Here is a 20949-nt window from a genome sequence, read left to right as displayed (position 1 = left end):
TTAATTTAAAATAATGATGTTGCTGTAGATCACAAATGATCTTCCATTCTTACCTGGCCATTTTGGTGCATGTATTCTGTAGTGTAAAAGCAGTTCACAAACTCTTTTTGTATCTTGCTTAGCAGTACTGTGAACCATTATTACCCCTGTATTATAAATGGGGAACGTAGATACTGGTGTCTAATGAGACTCCCAAGATCACTTAGAAAATCTGAAACAGAATGCCCAAATCTCAGTAGAATGTTCTAGTTCAGCACAATAATTCCTGGTTTGTCTTACTGCTCAAGAAGAAGAAGGAAAAAAATGGAAGAAGAGTTTGGAAGACTCAACAAGCTTTTGATTAGCACAGTATTTCCCACATCCTGTGGAGCTCAGTTGGAGGTTAAGACCATTTTATCATTCTGACCTTATTCATAAAGTGTTCTTCATATATGAGACTGGTTCCCTATATTTTCCATTGGACAAGATGGGGATATTCCCACACCTTATCCATGTGTTTCATGGTCCTGCATAAAGGCCATTCATCATTTGGGTTTTATTATTAAAGTCTCTTTCCACAGAAGAAGGAAATCTGGAAAAAAGACAGAATTTTTTCCTAACCATCATGATAAAATGCAGTGAAACCTTTAACTTACCCTGAACAGCTGCCAGTTCCAGGGACAGGAGATGCATCATCTGAATTTAGACTCCTGTTCTTCCCACAAGGAATATGGAGCTCTGTAAGCAATGCAATACAGATAACCAGTGATGACATTGAAGACAGTTATTCAAATTCAAATTTTCAAAAGAAATCAACCATTAAACCCAAGTTGTTCACTGATTACAGTGTGCTAGGAACACATCTTCCATATTTTGGGACCCTAATTCGAAAGTCACCAAAATCAAAGAGGATCAGATTGTTTTTCGTTCAAGACTGTAGCATCAAACATAAGACTTCAATAAATAAGCACAAAAATGTATTTAAATAAATTACAGTTAGACTTACATTTTATGAAGACACTCTGGGAGGATTACTCTTCACTTGCTTATGTATGTTTTCATTTGAATTGCTAAGAAGAAATGGAGTTACTGAACAGATGGATCAAATCTCTTTATTTGCAGGTGATTACACACTATTTTCACTTACTATCTCTGTTGCTACAAAGTCTAATTAATACTGGTGCATGGTTGCACACCAGAGAAAATTTTCTACCTTCTTACAGCACCAAAGACTTACTGGAGAACTAAAAGATATTACAAGGTCTCCAAGACTCTATATAAATAAAGACAAGTTTCCAAATCAGTGAAATATGAGTATAAATCCAGAGAAGTATTGGTAGTCACCAAGGAAATCTGTCTGAAGAGGAGGAGGATTGAAGATGAGCTAAAAATACTAAAAGATTCTCACTGTGTGACCCATCTGTATGACAGGAGCTACTTTCTGTGTCCATTACTTTGAGGGATATAAATGTGCAATAGCATCTTTAAATATAGACAAAGAGAGAGAATGGGAGGGAAGAGTAAAATGTGTTTGTCTATATTTGAAATGGAACTAGATCATAGATTGTATTTTCAATTTAAGAACGAGTCATTCTTCCCTTGTTTATTACACTCATCAAGTAACCATATATAACTACATATAGACAAAGAGAGGGTTGTGTGGGGGCAGCAATTATTAATGGACATTACTGAATGATAAATACAGAGCTAGCTCAGAACTGGTATTCACTGCACACAGATGTCTGGACCGTGGGCAGATGTCTTAAATCGTCTACACAAAGCGCTTTTGTGCTATCACAGTAATCTAAATTGCTTTGCATTTGGTTCCAGGCATTTCCACACACTGCTCTCCTCCACCATACATAAATTCCTATTCTCAAATCCCATCTAGGCTTCAAGGGCCAAATTACTTCCTGGTGTAACTCTTTGGCTTAATTTGCCTCAGTTTTATTGATGCAGACAAACGTTGAGGCTGATGTTCTCAATTACAGGAGATCTTGTACATAACTTAGGTTATGGTGCTGGCTCTGGGGAGGGCATCCACTGCTCCATGTTGGAGGGGATGAAAGCACGAGCAGGAAGGAGGAGGGGTGATGCCATGGCTTCATGTGTGCTTTGTGTGAACTGTACGGTCGTGACCAACACTCCTGGGGGAAGCTTGCTTCAAAGGCCATGCTGTTCCCTGCTCAGAAAAGAAAGGACTGCCATAGCCTGCCTTCTAAAGCTTTAACTCAGAACCTCTGTCCTTTTAAATTCTGTCAATCATCTTTCCTACTGCCCTGGGCTACAGGGGAGCTCTAGGAAAACCATTCATGCCTCTGAGACAGGCACTTTCCTGACTCTCTGAGGTCTTAGAACTACTGCATTCCCACAGCAGGACTGTGCTTCACTGCAAATCAAGTCAGTGATGATTTAGGAAATAATTTGTATCCCCAGAGGAGGCATATCTTGCAGCAGAGACAGTCCAGCATAAGTTGCTGAGTTTTAGTTAATGGCCTGAGTCTATCTAATGTGTCTGCTCTTAGAGATTTCACTCACAGATGAACTGTGTGTTTTCTGCCTTCCCATTTTTTTTACATGGAAAACATTTGAATTAGGCTAGCACATAAACACACTGTCTAGGAACAGAATTGTGGGAGGAGGAGTTAACAGAGAGAGACAGATGGAGTATTAGTTTGAATATATTATTTTGCATTGCAACCCTATGAAGAAAATGAGTGATGCATTTCCTGGTGGACATTTTACAAGGGTCACTTTATAAGGGTGAGAGTGCAAAATCTCTCTCACTTTTGCTATTCCTATTAACACAGAATTATCTTTGATGTTAATTTAGCGTGCATTTTTGCATGCAGTCAGAATAACTGTCAAGGTCTATTTAGCAGACATATTAAATTGTATGGACTGCTTTTTTTCCTTCTGGCTCACCTGCTTGCTGTGGGAGAGCTGCTAGCCATCAGCTGAAAGGCTGGTGATTTTAAGATACCCTGTACATAGTTGTTAGCACTGAGAGTGTGCATAACTCCACATCCTTTCTCCCTCTTCTTGTCCTGATACAGATTGAAAGGCCAAAAGGAATTCCTTTTCTCTTATACTGAACATTTTGACCATACAGTCTGACTAAAGCTTTTTAGATTTCACTAGATCTTTAGCAGTTAAAATTGTGACAAATAAGACTTTTTGCTTTCTTCCACAACTCAGAAGCATAAAAGCGTACAGAAATTAATCTACAGTTGATAGTAAAAAAAAAAAAAATAAAAAAGAAAAATAAGGAAACAAAGAGTGACTGAGAGTGACTGTGTGGGTAAACTAGCTGTGTGATGTTTCAGTAACACTGTGATAAGGCTGTGCTGTAGCAGACCTACTGCAGTTCTTCTTCCATTCTGGTAAATGGTTGTTAATTATTGTGATACTGTTTAAACTCCAAGGAGTGAATAAGACACCTCTAGAATGCCATTTTGCCCTATAGCCTAAGCCTACATGGGAAGAATGGAAGGCAGGTGTAAGAATTAAGAGAAACCTGGCTGGAATCTGTTCGGGACAGAAAAGCATAGGCAACCTTGACACTGCCCTGAGCCAAGGTTACCAGGACTTGTGATGTGCTTGTCAACAGTGCAGATCTTCAAATGTCCAGTGGAGTTCATGCAAACTAGATGAAATCTCAGGCAGTTCCTTGGTGGTACCGAAGATCAAGTTTGGGAAAAATAGAATAACCCTTTTGTAATATTGTAAAAGCACACTGTGCAGTGAAATAAATCCATAACTCAAATGGTCTCAGCTCTAACAATAATAAACAGGGTCATACTGTCCAATATTTAAGCCCTGACTGCCTGATCATGGGCTTATTTATTATTAGAACTCATTATTTATGCTATATACTTGAGGAAAACACCTTCTAAAGTTAAAAATCTATCACACAGGGAATTTCAGAAGGAAACAACTGCGACACAAACCAGTTGGGAATAACAGTTGTTTCTGGAGCACGGCAACTTCGGGTTTCATATTCAATTAATTTTTTTTATACTCTTGAAGATGTGCCAGAGGTTCAGTGAGGTTACCCGTGACAGCAGCACAAATACACGGCAGTTTAAAACGATCCTGTGCCACCTTGGTTGGGATCAAGGGCGAATCCTGAGCAGCTCCCGCCACCCGGGCTGCGCTCCCGGGAAGGTGCCGGGAGCGGAGGGAGCAGCCGGGCGATCCTCCGGCTCCCTCTCCAGGACATCGGGCTTAATTACAAAAAAATCCTCCAGCTCTGTGGCTCCCGCAGCCTTCTCATGAGCAAAGGGAGGAGCAAACCCCGAATGTCACAGGCACAAGCCTAGGACAGAAGTATCCCCAGTATAAGGTTCATTTCGATCCGAAACGCAGTGAGAGAGGGATGCAGGCAATTCTGAGCACTCCTTAGGAAACAATGCCGAGCACCAGCGGTGCTCAGCACTTACCTACAGTGTGAACAGACACCACAATAACCCTTTTGCTCACTATGTGACCTGGCCATGCTCTGAGCATCAGCAGCTCAGCCCAGCAGCCCCAGAAGCATCCTGCTCACACACGTCACTCACCTGGTCACATCAGGTCACCAGAGTGCACTCCTGCTCACCTGGTGGGATACTGTCACTCACCCAGACTCAGGGCCCAAGGTGTAACTTCTCTGCCTTCAGCATTCTCCTTTTCTCAGATCTGTTTCTGCTCAGATTCACTTCTCCATTGGGTTAATTTTCTCCAATTTTGAGGATCATTTCTGCTCTGGGTTCTCTACGCATCGCCCAATAAGATACTAACCTTCATTTAGTTTGTGACACCCATCCTCTAGCTATGTTCCCTTCTACTGTTGGTTTTGACCTCTTATTTTAAAGGTCAACAGTTTCTTCCTATTTTATTAACCCAATTGTCTTAAAACTGCATTTTATACATTTGCTTCTGGCAGACTTCAGGTGTCCAGGGAAGGCTATGCAAAATCCTCCACAGACAGGATGAATTGGCTTTGAGCAGCAACATTTTCATAGCAGGGGGATTACAGGACTGGCTTCTGTGAGAAGTTGCCAGAAGCTTCCTTCACGTCCAACATCCAATTCCAGCCAGCTCCAGGACACATGCGCTGGCCAAGGCTGAGCCCATCAGGGATGATGACAGCATCTCAAGGATAACAGAGTTAGGAAGGGGAAAGGGCCCTATGCCACTGCAGCCAGGAAAGAGGAGTGAGAACATGTGAGAGCAACAGCCCTGCAGACCCAAGGGCAGTGCTGGAGGGGCAGGAGGTGCTCCAGGTGCTGGAGCAGAGATTCCCCTGCAGCCCCTGGTGCAGCCCATAGTGAGGCAGCTGTCCTTGGGATCACAGAGGTCCACCTGCAGGAGGATCCCACCAGAGTTGGTGTGTGCCCGAAGGAGGCTGTGACCCTGTGGGAAGCCCCTGCTGGAGCAGGCTCCTGGCAGGACCTGTGGCCTATGGGGAGAGGAACCCGTGCTGGAGCAGGTTTGCTGGCAGCACTTGTGGCACTGTGGGGGACAGTCTCTTCCTGAAGGACTGCATCCCACGGGAGGGATCACATTGGAGCTGTTTGCAAGGAACTGCAGCCTGTGGGAAGGACTCAGGTCGGAAAAGTTTATGTAGGACAGTTTTCTAAGGGAGGGACACTGGAGCAGGGGAAGATTGTGAGGAGTCCAGTTTAGGAAGGACACTTGAGCACGTCCAGAGAAGGGCAATGAGGCTGGTGAGGGGCTGGGAACACAAACCCTGTGAGGAATGGCTGAGGGAGCAGGGGGTGTTTAGCCTGGAGAAAAGGAGAATCAGAGGTTACCTTATCCCTCTCTACGACTCCCTGAAAGGTGGCTGTAGTCAGGTGGGGTTGGTCTCTTTCTCCAGGCAGCACTGAAAGAATCAGAGGACACAGTTTTAAGCTGTGCCAAGGGAAATGTAGGTTGGATATTAGGAAAAAGATTTTTAGGAAAAAGTTTTTATTAGGAAAATGTTGCCGTCTCTGGAAAAAGAAAGGGTGATAACGTATTGGAATGGTTTGCCCAGGGAGGTGGTGAAGTCACCATCCCTGGATGTGTTTAAAAAAAGACTGGATGTGGCACTCAGTGCCATGGTTTAGTTGAGGTGTTAGGGCTGGGCTGGACTCGATGATCTGACAGTCTCTTCCAACCTGGTGATGCTGGGATTCTGAGTCCTCCCCTGATTAGGAGGGAGGACTCAGAAGGCCACAGCCACCATTCTCTGTTGTCCTGTACTGCTGGCGGGGAAGAGGGAGAAAAACTGGAGTGCAGAAAGAAGGCATGGGTAAGGGGAAAGCACTTTTAAGATCTAGTTTTTATTTTTCATTATCGTACATTGATTTTATTGGCAGTAAATTGGACTAATTTCCCCAAGTCAATCTTTTTATCCCAAGACAGTCACTGGTGACTGATCTCTCCCTGTCATTATCTCAGCCCATGAGCCTTTCCTTGTATTTTCTCTCCCCTGTCTAGCTGAGGAGGGCACTTGGCATCCAGCCAGGGCCAGCCCACCACACAAGAGCACAGTAGCTGCAAAACGATGGATCAGCTCATGCTTTATCAGAACAGCACCAATTTCACAGAATCACAGAATAACTCGGAGCAGGAAGGGTATCACAAGGATCATCAAGTCCAACTCTTGGGCGAATGGCCCATAGGGGGAATCAAATCCACAACTTTGGCATTATTAGCAACCTGCTGTAACCAAATTAGTCTTGAGAACTTGACAGTTAGGAGCTGACAGACATAAAAAAAGAGAGACCTAGGAACCAAGTAGGAGCAGATTTAACCAATAAAGCAAATAATCAGGTGATGTGAATTACAGGTTCATAATTAGGAGTATAAACAGCTGAAAAAGGGTCACATCAATATAAATGTAGCAGCCTCTTTAACCCAAGACCAAAAACCCAGAAAGGTTTTGATTTCTATGCAAAACTGAGAAAGGAGTTTTTTTGTTTTTTGTTTTTTTTTTTGGTGTGGTGCTATAAAGGAAAAAGCACCACACATAGAGGCTGAGTAAAGGAACAATGAAGCTGAGCTTGGTGCAGAGGTGAGAGCTCTATGGCTACTAAACATAAATTATTTTACTTAAGGTGTTAAATGTATTAACTTTTCTGGTTTATCTTCCCTAATTTCCTAGTGATGACTGAGGAAAAATAATTTTTCCAATTGCCTAGTCTACAACTGATGGCCTAAACTTAAGGCTAATTTAATATTCTGAGGAGAACTTTCTGAGTAAGAAATTTGTTATCAACTTGTCACAGCTGAAACTACTGCTAATCCCTGTCTTCTCTTGCAGGTTCTTACTAATAGTGATATTTTTCTCTGGAATATGGACTCAAGAGACACCAGGTAATGCTGCTACAAACTGATTTCACATCAGTTTGCAGGCTTTTCCATAGGTGTTATCTAGGCTTATATGTGTGTTTCAGAAAAGTCTGAAGCTCTTGTGGCAGCTTTACTTTTGTTTTTCTGTGAAACTTTAAACATACAGGGATTTGCTGGAATCTGCATTCTTCAGTTTCATGTGTCACTGTATTAAGCAAATGTTTCTACCTTTCCTCACTCTGGTAACAAGTACTGATGAATTAACAAGGAATTTATTCTTATTCTCTTGAGTGTAGTTGTTGTTAGTCACCATACAGTATGTAAGGTCTTCTATCATAGTTTAACCTAGTTAAGCACTGGGCAGCTGTCTGCTCATTCCTCATCCTCTCTCACCCCAGCAGAATGGGGAGAAGACTCAGGAAAAGCCTCAAGGATTAAGAACAATATTTTAATAACTGGAACTAAGTAAAATATACTAATTATAATCAGAATTTTACTTTTTAATGTTATAAAACCTAAGAAAAATTTGTGATGCACAATAGTTGCTCATTACAGCTGATGCCCAGTCTGTCCCCAAGCAGTGATTGGTGCCTCCAGCCAATTCCCCCCAGTTTATATAGAGTTCATGACAGTCTATTGTATAGAGTATACATTTGGCCAGTTCAGATCAGCTGACCTGACAGTGCTATCTCCTGGCTTCTTGTGTACCTCCTCCCTGACACAGCATGAGCCACTTAGCAACCAATACTTCAGTGTGTTATCAGCATAATTCTTGGACTGAATCCAAAATACAGCTCTGTACCAGCTACTAGGAAGAAACTGAACAAAATCAGGACAAAATATTATAAAGACAGCAGTGATTCATCTCAGAGGAAACAGTTTTCTCAGCCAAAAGTCTTTCCTTACAAAACAGAGCTGGTCCTGGAGCAGCAGATGCAGAGAACTGTTTCTAGGACTGTCTGCCCTACTCACTGTGGGTCCTGTATAAAATGCATTGGCCATCCCCAAAGATCAAAGCAAATAGATACTGGAGAAGGTTTTATCCAGCTTGGAGCAATTATCTAGTTTCTGTACTGAATCCAGTTGGTAGCTTGGAGTGTGGGTGGAATAGGGTCATGTTCACCAGCATCTGTCTGCTGCTCCTTAGTATGACCATCTTTGATGTGGGAATTGCATCACTAGTAGACTTCAGCCTATGGTGCTGAACCCTCTAGGAAAAAGAATCCTCCTAGCTCTTAAAATGTACCATTATTATAAAAGGAAAAAGAAATCCTAGGAAAAAGAATCCTACTAGTTCTTAAAATGCACCATTATTGTAAAAGGTCTAGCTGGTGTTAGCTCATGATGCTATAGAAACTCCTGTTGAACCAACAAATCCCCATTTATTAGATGTGCATGTCAAGTGAGAAGCCTTCTCTGGTCTCTAGTCCTGCACTTAGGACTGTGTGTACAGCCTGGAAGAGGTCTGGGAGCCATAGCCTGGTTTATGCTGGGGTGATAGCTTGGGTCTGGAGCTTCTCAAGCCATTTTCTCTGTTCCTGGGTGGTCCTTTCCCAGTATGAGCCAGATGGCTTCTGGCACTGATACTTGGGCAAGTGACCAGGGTAGGCTGATGGAAGGGCACAGCTTATGTGGCTGCTTTCCACCCAAACAGACTTCTGGCTCTTGTGAATAGAGGGGTACAGGTGGAAGTTTCTGGTTATTTTGTGGTTGGTTTGTAGGATTTGGTTGGTTGGGATTTTTTTCTTGGTTTAGATGTTGGACTTTTTCCTTTTTTCAGGAGTGTGTAGGACTTTGACATTCTGTTTTATTTCATCTAAGGTGTTCAGATTGGGGCAGCCAATGCAGTACCTTTTTGACTGTGTTCCAAAATCCTATTTCCATGACTGGCTGTTGCAGGTGGCATTGCCAAATCATCAAATGCCATTACTAATAGGATACTAATTTTGGAGCTAGCTTTTCTCCTGGAATTACTGCCAGTGCAAACACAACCTCTCACCACTATTGACCAGAGATGTATGACTGTCACAACACTGACTTCATAAAGCAATCTGTGAAATAGCAGATTTGTTTGTCTCTTATTTTGAATCCCCGTTTTACCAACTTTCCAAAAATCTGACACAGGACCCATGAGTTCAGAGTGCTTGGGGGACCTTCTGAGGATAACACTGAGTGCAGAATACATTGAAGACAAATACTTATCTATTTTTGTTGTTGGTAAGTTGATGTAGAAGAACTTGGTAAGAAAAGTACATATTGTGAAATGTTTAAAGTTCTCTGAGGTGTTTCTATACTAGAATTCCCCAGATATTTTATTATATATACTAGAATTCCCTAGATATATAATACTAGATTATTCTATTATTATAGAGCTTAGTAGGCTGGATCTCTTTGTAAGCAAACCCAACTGCTACCTTGATTTCTGTGTAACCTATACTGTCGACTTGTTTTTTGATAACTTAGCCATGATCAGACATGATTTTGGGTTCAAATTGAAATGCACACAGTAGTTTCTAGGCATGTTAAAGCTGGATCTCATGGAAAATCTCATGGGTTTCCTTTGTGATAACAATGTTTTTTAGTAACAGCACTTACTGTTCTGAAAATTCACTAGCTGATGCCGGCACAACATTATTTTTGTACTAGTGGCTTCAGCTTGGTTGAGGCATATACTTAATGAAGTTTAAGAAAAATTATCTGGGCCCTCTAGCTATGGACTTAGTAGTCAGCATGTGGTACATTTCTGTGAAAAGCATCACAGAATGCCCTGGAAGGGCACAGTGATAATACTTTTGAGATATAAACACCTGCTTTAAGATCATATGTATAAATGTAAATTTGGCCTTGAAAAAGCTCTCCATGACATCCATTTTTCTAGAAGTAGGTTTTGTGTCAAAACCCACTTAAAATGTGTTCTTTGTTCAGACATCTTCACTCATACACAAAAACGCTCTCATGCCAGAGCAGGTTTCTCAAGGAGTTAGCAGAGCAGGAGTTATACTTGTTAACACAGTTCTTTGCTCTCTATTTGCCTGTAGATCAGTCTGGCACAGCCTGGGAGCTTGATGAGGCCATGGCAGCACAGTGTGGCTATGCAGTAACTTACACCACCTGCAGGAGCATTCAGCTCCGTGCTTCTGCACTGAGCTGCCACTCTCACTTAGAGGTAAGTCTGTTACAGACACTTTGACTACAGTGCTCTTGTACACTAACTTTATGTGAGAAATTACTGAATTATTAATGGACATTAACTGAGCTGTCGTAGTGTGTTGAGTATCTGTTAGCAGAGAATAATAAAATTTTCTTCAAATGTATCCAGAGGTCTGAGAATGTTCTCCAAATGGCAGTACCATGGAACAATGTACAGATAAACACACAAAGTATATCACATGTGCCCTTAAAGGGCAACTATTTTCTTCTGGATTACAATAGAGAATTTTATCTGGCAGCTGTGTTGCACTCTGCCCTAACAATATTTAGTGTCTTGAGACACATCACAGTAAAAACTAAAACTTTGGTTGCTGGTTCGCTGCTACTATGTCATAAAACACAAAATCAGCCATCTCTTTGGTTTGTTTTCTTATTGTTCAATTCTGGGGCTGTGCAAAAGGAGCAAACCTGCTGCCCAAAATATTTATGTTGCTGCGTAGCTATGTGCATATATCTTGTGCAGTTAATGAAGTTGAAAGTGATAATGCTTCAGTGTGGAGTTGTTCTGTGCAGAGGCTGCTGGGTGTATTTTGTAAATTAATTTAGGGTCACAAGGACAGGTGGTGCCCAGGTAGGGAAAAGAAGTCTAACAGGCAAATGTTCCATTTGCCCACACAGAAAGATGTGTTCACAGTAACTGTACAAATCAAAGCATCTCACACTCCTGATATGAGCAATGCTACAACTCATCTCAAAAGTGCAAGTTGCCATTATGGTCTGTGGAGTCCCAGAGAGATAAAATGTGAAAATAACTACATGGAGGTAAGTACTTATGGAAAGTGCTAGAAGTAAAGAGGTAGGTACTGCAAGATGTTCTTAGACTGTGTTTCCAATATGTATTCCTAGAATTTTGTCAGCTTCATACTGCCCCATCATGAGCAGCTTGTTAGTGAGTGTGCAGTATGCATCTTAAGTGATACATTTATATTATGATTGTGTAACTTAATTAGCAGTAATAGCTAATAAAGCTGCAAAATCATATTAAAAAGGTTAAGCTTGTAGATTGAAGTCACTGAATATTGCCCCAATAAATCTTATTTGAGACAACAGAGAATGTAGAGCTCCTGAAGGAAGTGTCCCTGCTGGGGAGAAATGCAGAAGGGGAAATGGACTCCTCTTGGAAGAGGACATTGGAGTCAAGAACAAACTCTAATCTTAAGTGGAAATAGACTGTAGAAGATAGGTGGAAAATGAAACTGAAAATGAGCAGACTGTAGGTGAATCACCAGGCATGGTGGCATCTCTGTCTAGGAAATCCTGGCTTCCCTTGCAAAAGGCCTGTAGGGTGTTGAAGACAACAAGGAAATAGGTGCTATCAGCAAACCCCTTACAGATGTTTTTTCCCCTCAGGTTTCTGTCAGGAGGGAGGTTCCACAGACTATAAAAGACTTTGTTCAAGATGAACCTGAGGACTGGACTCTTGTATTTCCACAAGTAAAACCACAGGTTTTCTTTCTAGCAAAAGCTAGTGCTACCTCTGCCACAACCATCTTTCTTTTCATTAACCATGCAGTACTTTTAAAAAGTACTTAAGTAGCAATAACAGAACTTCTGTATCAAATGGTTTTAGTATAGTTTTATAGACTAGAAGTACAGAGAGTTGTAGGCTGTGTCTCCAAGGAAGAAATCAAGTCTTCCTCAGACAAGAGATTTGTGCAAAAAGCAAGCAAGCAAAAAACAAAACAAACAAAAACCTCTTTAAAATTCCATGTCCCAGAAAAAAAACTGTGAAGAGGCTTTTTTCTTCTTGACTCTTGTATGTGCAGAGTCTGCAGCAATGCGGTTAGTGCCATTAGTTATTATCTGTTGCCCTTAATATGGAAACTTTTCTGTATGCATGAGGTGGGGAAAGCTGGAGGGATATCCCACTAGTAAAATTCAAAGTAAGGCAGCAAAACTGCTGGGCAATTCAACACAGTAAATCATTCAACGCAATAAACCTGTTACTTTGAACATCATGTTTGAACTATTGATCCATTTCTCTGGGTAGGCGAAGGCAGAAGAAGCCTCAATATGGCAAATAGTATTTCATCAGCCAGAAGAAAAAAGGGCTCTGCTAGTGAGCAATGCTTGGAGTGCAGGCTATGGACTCAACTACTCAGACTCCAGGGTTCTGCTGCGAGTGCCATACACTGCTGCCCAAGTTCAGCTGGTCGAGGTTGGTGTGCTCCTTCTGGCCCAACAAGCTGCCAGGCTGTGCAGGTCTAACCAGATTCCTTTCTTACAGGATCAGGGAATTACCTTTTCTTTGCTGAGATCAAGTATATTTTACAAATACCAGTGGGTGATCCTGATGGTGGATACTGCTGTGGCATGTCCTGTAGGTAAGGAGTGTGGTACCATGCTCCAATGCCAAAATGTACAGGGACAGACTCACAACCAGTGAGCTGACAGCTTTCATCTCTTGTCCCTAAGATGGTGTGGACTACATGAACAAAACAATCACCTGGACTGTTCCAAAGTATATTCCACCACTGTCTGCTGGAATGACTAGCTTTAAGGATGTGCTTGTGGAAGCTGGTGTGGATCTACACAAACTCTCTGCCAAGGAAATGGCTGCCAGGAAACATGTGTTATTGAACGAGTTAACAGCAATTACAATGAAGATTCCAATAGGTGCAGAAGGTGGTTATTACAAGGTTGGTGACTTTTATTAGGCGCCATGCAAGCAATACTCTGGGATGTATGTTTGTTTTCTGATGAGGAATAATTCTTCATCTTGTGCCTTTCAAATGAAAGATGGGAGTGAGGCAGAACAAAGGATTTGTCAAAACTCCAGAAGCCCTGGTCAAAGATAGTATCTGTAATCACCATTTTATGAAGAATTTATTTTCTTGCAGGCACAGGTAGACAGAATCCTACACAGAACTATTGATTCATTAATTACTTGGGTTAACATGGAGCTTTCACCTATTATTCCTGGTGTCATACTCCTCTGAGATGGTTCTAACTGGATTGTAAAGCATGCATGGGTTCTGTTGTATTTTACACAGACCACTTAAGAGAATGGGAATAGCCTATTAGCCCAGCAGACCACGTGCTCTTGGGATGGGTTGGGACTACACATCTAAATCTAGCTGCTTGGGGTGAACTGAGTCTGGGCAAATGTAGCAACTGAACTTCTGGTGAGGTTGCATAAGCAACCCTATTCACTGTGAAATAGTCCCCTGCTCCTTTCAATCTTGGGGAATGGGAGATCATTTTCCAAAGGAAGTCTTGTGAGTATTCTGAGATAATCTAAACAGGGATACAAGAGTTCAGGATTCCTGAGCAAAAAGGGCAATTGGTTGGGGCTGTAGATTTAACTGACCTTGAGATGCTCCAACATAACTTTAATGCAAAATCAAGCCATACTAAAGGGTACTGATTTGAATTCTAGACTTCTGTGAGCAATGGACAGCTTGGGGTAAAATACACCATCAACTTGTTCTTGGAACACCAGTGGGAAGACAACAAATGGGGACTAACCAAACATACTATCATCAAGGAAATAGAAACACCATTTGAACAAGCGGAAGTTGCTATAACCAGTAGTAAGTAGCTGAACATTGAATTTACCAAAGGTTTTGGTACTGTTAAGAGCTTAATGCTGTTTGTTTCTTTTCAGATTTCAATCTGAGTGCAGGGCTAATGAATGTTACAGTGGGAACATTCCTCCCAGATGCTGAGCTTGTGAACTTAACCATTGAAGGGGGTGTTGTGGCTGTACCTGAAGCTGTTCAGCATGGCTACCTAATATACAGGACCAGCTATGCTAATGGAAGCAAAGCATATGTACTACAAGTCTCACTTGATGCACCAAGTATTAAAAAAGAGGTGTGTACTAAGGTACTGCAGCATCCCACAGTATAGAAATTATATCACTTGATGACTTTTAATGTCTAAATATGATTTTCCTAGTACATGAGAGAGGACATGAGAGCATACACCCTGAATGTCACACTCACATTCATCACCTGTCCATCAAGTGAGACCTTTGTTGTCCCAGTAATTGTACTGTCAGCTGTGAAAGATGCAGGTAAACTTTGTGGAACTTGGGTGAAACTGCACCAACCTGGCTGTGAACTCTGGCTGTGAGCTGGGCTGATTTCAGCCAGGGATACTGCCAGTCCCAGGGAGCTGCACTAAGCTGATGGCAGCTGGCTGACTCTTGGTTGTTTTGCAGTACTGCCCAGTGCCACAGGGCTCTGTGATGGGAGGAACCTTCATCTCATAATCACTCGTGGGAATGTGGACCAAAACTGGCTACCTTTCATCTCAGACTGGCACCTGACCCAAGAGGCTGCACAGAAGTACAGTTACATTCTGAGGGACAATGGCACTCACCTGGAAATCTCTGTCCCTTTCCTTTCTCCCCATGTGAGCTATGAGGTAAGGCTTCCAACATGTAGCAATTGAAAGGCATGTTCTAGCTGTCAGATGTCAACAAGACGCAGTATATTCTTGAAAGCAAAATAAAACTTTTCTTTGAGACAGTCTTCTAAGGTATAATGGAGGATTATTTTTGTCCTTGTAAGAAAACTTTCATTTCCCTTAGATAATGTTGGCAGAAATGGGCAAGAAAAACATATTCTGCATTTACTGTATGGCTGAGCATCTTTAAGGACAACTATACATGCAGTGGAGTTTGTATTGCATTCTTCTGCAAAACAACTGAAAAAGCTCACCCTGTGAGCTTCTGAATTAAAAACATCCTGTTTAAATACATCCTATGGATTTGACTTTGCTCAAGAACCATTATCTTTGGCTTGTGATAACCTGCACTCTTAGTTTTTGAATGCTTTAGCTGAACAGTGTCTTTATTCTCTTCTTTAACCTGTGATTGTCATCCCTAGGGCTTTCATACCTCTGCAATAAAGGCTTCATTCAGCTTAACCTTGAAGGATGACATCACCTTGGCCATGAGGAGAGATTTCTCAGTTTCCTGCTTATTTTCACCTTCAGAGCTAATACGTAATAGCGGGTTGGGGATTAGCTGTTAATGCTATTTGAGTTGCAAAACTAAGCCATGCAGTCTGAAATGTTTCTAGGTTTTAGAGTTGTGTGGCACTGTGTTTGCTTGTCAGATTTCCTACGAGTTAATATGCCACAAGGCAAGTCAAATTAAACATTGGAGTGTCTATCCTGCCTAGTACAGGAACAGGGGAAGGAAGTTGGGAAGTCTACTTCCCCACACACCTCCAGAATCAAGAAGCTATTTAAAGGGTTTTTGTGGTTGTTTTGAGAGTTGAATGAAGTGGAGGGTTTTGGTGGAATGTGAGGACAATCAGCATATAAAGTAGTAATTCTAAAGATGTTAGAACCTTAGATACTATGAGTTTTAACAGCTCATCAGTATTAAATGTATGGAATATCTTGGTTAGCAAAATCCTTTTGAAGAGCTCCTTGTGAGCTGCCAAAAGAACTTACCAGCCAATCCATTCAGAACATGTTTGTTGTTGGGCTACAAAAGGAGGTTGAATTCTGATTTGTATGAAAATGTATATTTCTCTTTCAGAGTGCCTGCCCAATGGCACCGTGATTATTACTGCAGTCAAACTGGAAGGTGGTGAAGACCTGGACACTGCTCTGCTTGTCTTGAGGGACAGACAGTGCAAACCCAGTCTAGTGACAGAGAGGACTGCAACCTTCAAGTTCAATGTGAACGCTTGTGGAACAAGTAAAAAGGTAAGGACTTAGTCACATCAAAGTTACTCTGCATCGGGGTAGGGTTATTGCTAGGCCTGGCAGAGCTGAGCTGAAGCTGCATGGAAGTCACAGCTGAAACTAGCACAGTAGTACATTTATACTCTTTCTTAGCTTACTAAATTCAGTTGAGCAGAACTTATTATTGAGTAAAAGTTTTTTCAAGGTCAGAGGTGCTTTCTGAAACTTGCCTTCAGTTTGACACCTCTGAATTGTTTCATGGTGGGTTTGAATGGGAGTTTATGCTGGTCAGATATACTTGTGCACCTTGCAGAAGCTCTTTGGGTATTGCTAATGACTACATGCCCAAAGACTAGAGTGGGTACTATTTGTATCACCAAATATCGCACAAATAGAAAACAAACAAAATAACAAATAATCAGAACATGCCTAAATTCAGATCACCATAAATGCAGCTTCTTTCTGCATTGTTGCATTTCATTCTACTCACTGATTCAGTAAATAAGCACAGCTGCTCTTTTTCTCAGGACCCATGCACTCCCTTTCTAGGGTGCTCTGTCATATTCAAGCTAATAAACTTTCTTCTTGACTATGGCATAGCTGTCAGCTCTAGTTCAGTGGGCCTTGGGCTTTTGGCTGGTAATTTCTGCCTATTTCTAAGCACACTCCACTCAGTGCAATCTGGCAGTCAAGCAGAGGGATGTAGGTATTTCAAATCAGACTCTAATGTGACTGTCCTGTTTGTAATGATGTACATCCTTCAGTTCAACAGCACAACTGTGACATATGAGAACGAGGTGCTCTATTTCAGACCTGGCAATGACATACCCATATACCAGTAAGTGTTGCTCCCTAACAAAACATTGTACATGTTATTTTGGCTGTAAAAAAATCTAATGCTAAATCTTTTCTCTCAGACTGAAATTCCTCTGCTTTTATGCAGTCGAGCAGACTGCTGATGTTCCATATGAGTCTAAGAAGAACCCACCACCCAGTATTAAACCAGGGTCTGGCTGTCTTGCTCTTTCATTGAAGCTTTTCAAAGGTAACATCTATGATTAGACTCTAAAATCACTGAATGGCTGAGGCCAGAAGGGGCCTGAGATTGATTTTACTCATCCACTCTGCTCAAGCAGGGCAGTGTAGAAAATGTTCCCCAGCACCATGTGCAGATTACTTTTAAATGTATCAAAGGATGAAGTGAAAAATTTTTAAGGCCTCTAACAGAACTTGTCTCTTCCAAAATGCAACATAAATGGTTGAATATTGGTAGTGGAGCAGACTTAGCATCACTGACACATGTATTGTTTTCCTGCTTCATCTGGGCATGATGTAAGTTTTGTGTAGTGAATGTGACACCAGCTTTTCTCTCCTATGAGCTCCTGAAGTGTTGCTAAGCAGGTTCAGCAACTCACTGCAATGGTTGTAACCTGTATCAAAGATCCTACTTTAAAGTGGTACCTATGCCAGCAGAAAGGGTTAAGTGAAGCCTGAACCAAACACTTATGATGACTGGAATGGCCATTATGTTTTGGGGTTTTTTTAATTAATTTTCCCTTCTCACTACCTTCGAGACAATTTTGAATAACAATATTAATGGCTTTTTGCAGAAGGAGTGTTTCATTTCTGGATCCTCTGAGCCAGGGAATATGTTTGAGATTTTTGCTTTCATTGCTGATCTTGCCTTCTTGCCATTCTATACCAAATTCTTGACATTTGTATGCTGTCCCAGGTTTTAGTATTACTGTGCCAGAGTAAATGGTAGTGGAAAAAAGAAGGAAGCAGAAAGTTTGCAGATACTTCCTCCATAAAAAGGAAGCTCCTAATATCAGTATTTTCTTGCAGAGAAATCCTATTCAGAGCCCTACCAGGAATCAGAATATCCTGTGGTAAAATACCTGGGGGAGGCTCTGTATTTTGAAGTTGAACTGCTCCTGCCTAAAGATGCAAGACTGGACCTAAACCTGGATGACTGTTGGGCTACCAACTCCCAAAGCCAGGACAGCCTCCCCCAATGGCACATCCTTACACATGGGTGAGGAAGGCTTCCTTCCTCTCTTTGGTAACTGCTCAGCACAAGGTGCTGTACCTCAGGTGGGAGGAAAGGGGAAGAGGCAGAGGCGCAAGTGGCAGAGGTCACCTTGGAGGCAATTGCTGCTGATCTGTGGGGCATGTGTTGGTGTCAGCACAGTGGCTGTGCTTTCTGGGGCCAGCAGGTCATGTGAGTGGCCAGAAGTGCTTCTAGCTAACAGTTCTGGCCGGAAAGAAAGAGCAAGAAGCAACCCTGACTGTGGGCAAAGCCAGGGATCATGAACTGGGGAGATCCTACTCATTCCCCTGTGGCCCAAGGAAAATGGGGAGGGAAGCTCTGCTGTATTTCATCTCTTTGCTGTGTCTGAAGATCTGGTTGAAGGTTTAGATCAAATACATTTCCTCTCATGTATTTCCCAAGCAGGTGTGAAAACAACACAGACTCCTACAGAACTGTCTTCCACAAAGTTAATTACAACCTCAGAGTAAAATTTCCCCAGCACCTCAAGAGATTTGAAGTGAGAATGTTCACCTTTGTCCAGGACACATCTCTGTTACAAGAGCAGGTCAGATCAGATGTCTCTGTTCTGTCATGAGCTGTTGGCAGTCCTGACAGGTGAGCCCAGGGTGATGCATGCAGCCAATGCTGTGTAAGGGCTCAGCCAGCCAGTGCTGCCTGGGGCTACTGGACACCTCCTTGAAGGCATAACACCCTGGGAGGGCTGAATAAAGGCCACCCACTTTTGTTCAGTTCACAAAACAAAATTATAGACTCAGGTTGGAACAGACCTCCAACATTCTCAAGTCCAATCTTTGACCATCATGCCTACTAAATGATGTTGTGAAGTGCTCCATCTATTCATTTTTTGAACACTTCCAGGTATAGTGACTCTACTACTTTACCTGGGAAGGCTGTTCCAATGCTTTGTCACTTTCTCAGTGAAAACCTTTTACCTAATACCCAACCTGAACTGCTCCTATGAGGCCATTTTCCCCTTGTCCTGTCACTAGCTGACTGGGAGAAGAGCCCCCCCCACCTTGACACAACCTTCATATTCTTTGTGATCAGTACACATTGGATTCCAAATAAGACTTCCCTAAATAATCTAAATATTCTTGTCTTGTAGTTGTATTTCCACTGCAGTGTGGTGATCTGCAATACTAAGCAACAGCCTTTAGACCTCTTTTGTCCAAGGAGATGCAATCCTGGGAAGCACAGATTTGGTAAGAAAACAGGCATGTCTCAAGTCTCTCCTGTGTTTTTGCTGAGCAGTTTGGCATGTGCTCTCACTAATCGTGCCAGGTTGCAGACTTCTAGTCCTAGATTATGCTGTCCAGGGAATTAAAAGCTGAAATGTCTTACAGCCCACAGTGCACATCCACATGGGCAAGTGTCATCTGGACCAGTGCTTGTTAGGAAGAAAAACAATAAGGAGAGGTTGGTGTCAGTCTCAAATTACACTGTTGGAACACCAAGAGTACTGCTGCTGCAAGGTAACAGATTTCTGTGTACGTCTCTTCTCCCTGCAGGTGAATGCACCAACTGACAGACGGAACAAGAACTACTTCACTTTATGAAGTCGCAGTTAGGTGGCTTAAGCAAGCACAGCCTGCTGCCCAGATTCACAAGCAAAATTGTTTCTGTGGTATCTACTGGATAAATAGATTATCAGAGTCTCTGGAGAAAAGGGTCAGTTAACCAATATTGGGTGTAACTTTAACTTAAAATATTGTATTGTTCTTCTGTGTTCCTCTACAGCATTAAACTCGTAGGCTTTTGTGTGTTCATCTGACCTAGTCTGCTCAGCTAACGTGTCTGAACCTTGTGCTGCTTTGCAGTTGGAAGCACCTGTTTTGGAGTAGGGGAGGAAGATGGCAACAAGTATGAACTTAGTTGTAAATCACTTCAAGGTTTTTTTTTTGGGGGGGTTTTTTTGGTTGGTTTTTTTTTTTTTTGTTTTTTTTTTTTTTTTTTGGTTTTAAGCTTCTGTATGAACAAAGGACTGGGACAGTTTAATGTCAGTAAAAGAATGTGGGTTTTTTTGGAGTAAAATGGGATGAACGTCCTTGATCCTGTAGTGGCTGTTGACAGGAAGGCTGTAAACTGTGATTCTTGTAGGATGTTGTGGCTCTGCAATGTCAAGTTGCCTTTTCTAGGTGGGTCAAATCACTCACAGGTAACATCAGTGACTGCTTAGCTGAGTATCCTCACTGAGGATTGGCTGAGGGAAAAAAAATTAGCAAAGAGTTGTGATAGTAATAATGACAGTACATGGACTCTATCTGCAAAGTGTTGAGGATTTTTCCTTACTAGGGAATGTGATGCTTAGGGGCTCCTGTCAGATTTTCCTCTGTGTGTTTTGTTTTGGTTTTTTTAATGGATAAAAAATTTCTTGGTTTCCTCTTTGCATCTGAACACTGGTGAGAAAAGAGGTTTTGGATTCAATATTATATTTTCCTGTTGTAATGAAAGCTATTGCTTAGCATAAATCTTGATGCCTTGGAAGTAAACACACAATAATGGGTGTTTTGCTTTTTAACTTTAGAGAACTTATAAAGAGAATTATACAACAGGAAATTTCTGTGAAAGCTAACTTGAGCAAGACCATATTTTCTGATTCTATTAGCACTTAGTGAGACAGCATGGAGTAGAAAAAAAATGTATCTCTGTTGCTACCTGTACAGAGATCCCACTAAACAGTTTGTGCTGTAATTGCAGCTCATGTAAGTCTTGTCTTCTTGTTGCCTGCTAAGCATATC

The 20949-nt window shown here is 41.8% G+C and overlaps 1 protein-coding gene across 1 annotated transcript; it reads left to right on the top strand.

Moving 5' to 3' along the window:
• Positions 1-4008: 4008 nt before the first annotated feature.
• LOC132325735 (uncharacterized) lies at positions 4009-19736 on the top strand. The gene is made up of 21 exons (XM_059843312.1): positions 4009-4146; positions 7274-7326; positions 9389-9519; positions 10341-10468; positions 11131-11274; positions 11863-11946; positions 12503-12670; positions 12740-12836; positions 12928-13151; positions 13892-14045; positions 14120-14328; positions 14413-14530; positions 14678-14883; positions 15348-15465; positions 16010-16179; positions 16923-16996; positions 17076-17203; positions 18004-18193; positions 18614-18755; positions 19317-19413; positions 19720-19736. The coding sequence occupies exons 1-21, from the start codon at positions 4009-4011 to the stop codon at positions 19734-19736; spliced, it is 2790 nt and encodes a 929-aa protein (XP_059699295.1).
• Positions 19737-20949: the final 1213 nt, after the last annotated feature.

Source organism: Haemorhous mexicanus, chromosome 3, assembly GCF_027477595.1.
Source record: "Haemorhous mexicanus isolate bHaeMex1 chromosome 3, bHaeMex1.pri, whole genome shotgun sequence".
NCBI classification, from domain to species: Eukaryota; Metazoa; Chordata; class Aves; order Passeriformes; family Fringillidae; genus Haemorhous; species Haemorhous mexicanus.
The sequence above is the reverse complement of the archived record's forward strand: the minus strand, read 5'-3'. Positions and strand labels throughout refer to the sequence as shown.

Coding starts and splice junctions, on each gene's coding strand:
- LOC132325735 (XM_059843312.1), top strand. CDS start 4,009: ATGTGCCAGAGGTTCAGTGAGGTTACCCGTGACAGCAGCACAAATACA. Junction 7,327..9,388: donor ATGGACTCAAGAGACACCAG/GTAATGCTGCTA, acceptor TCTCTTATTTTG/AATCCCCGTTTTACCAACTT. Junction 15,466..16,009: donor TTCACCTTCAGAGCTAATAC/GTAATAGCGGGT, acceptor TTTCTCTTTCAG/AGTGCCTGCCCAATGGCACC.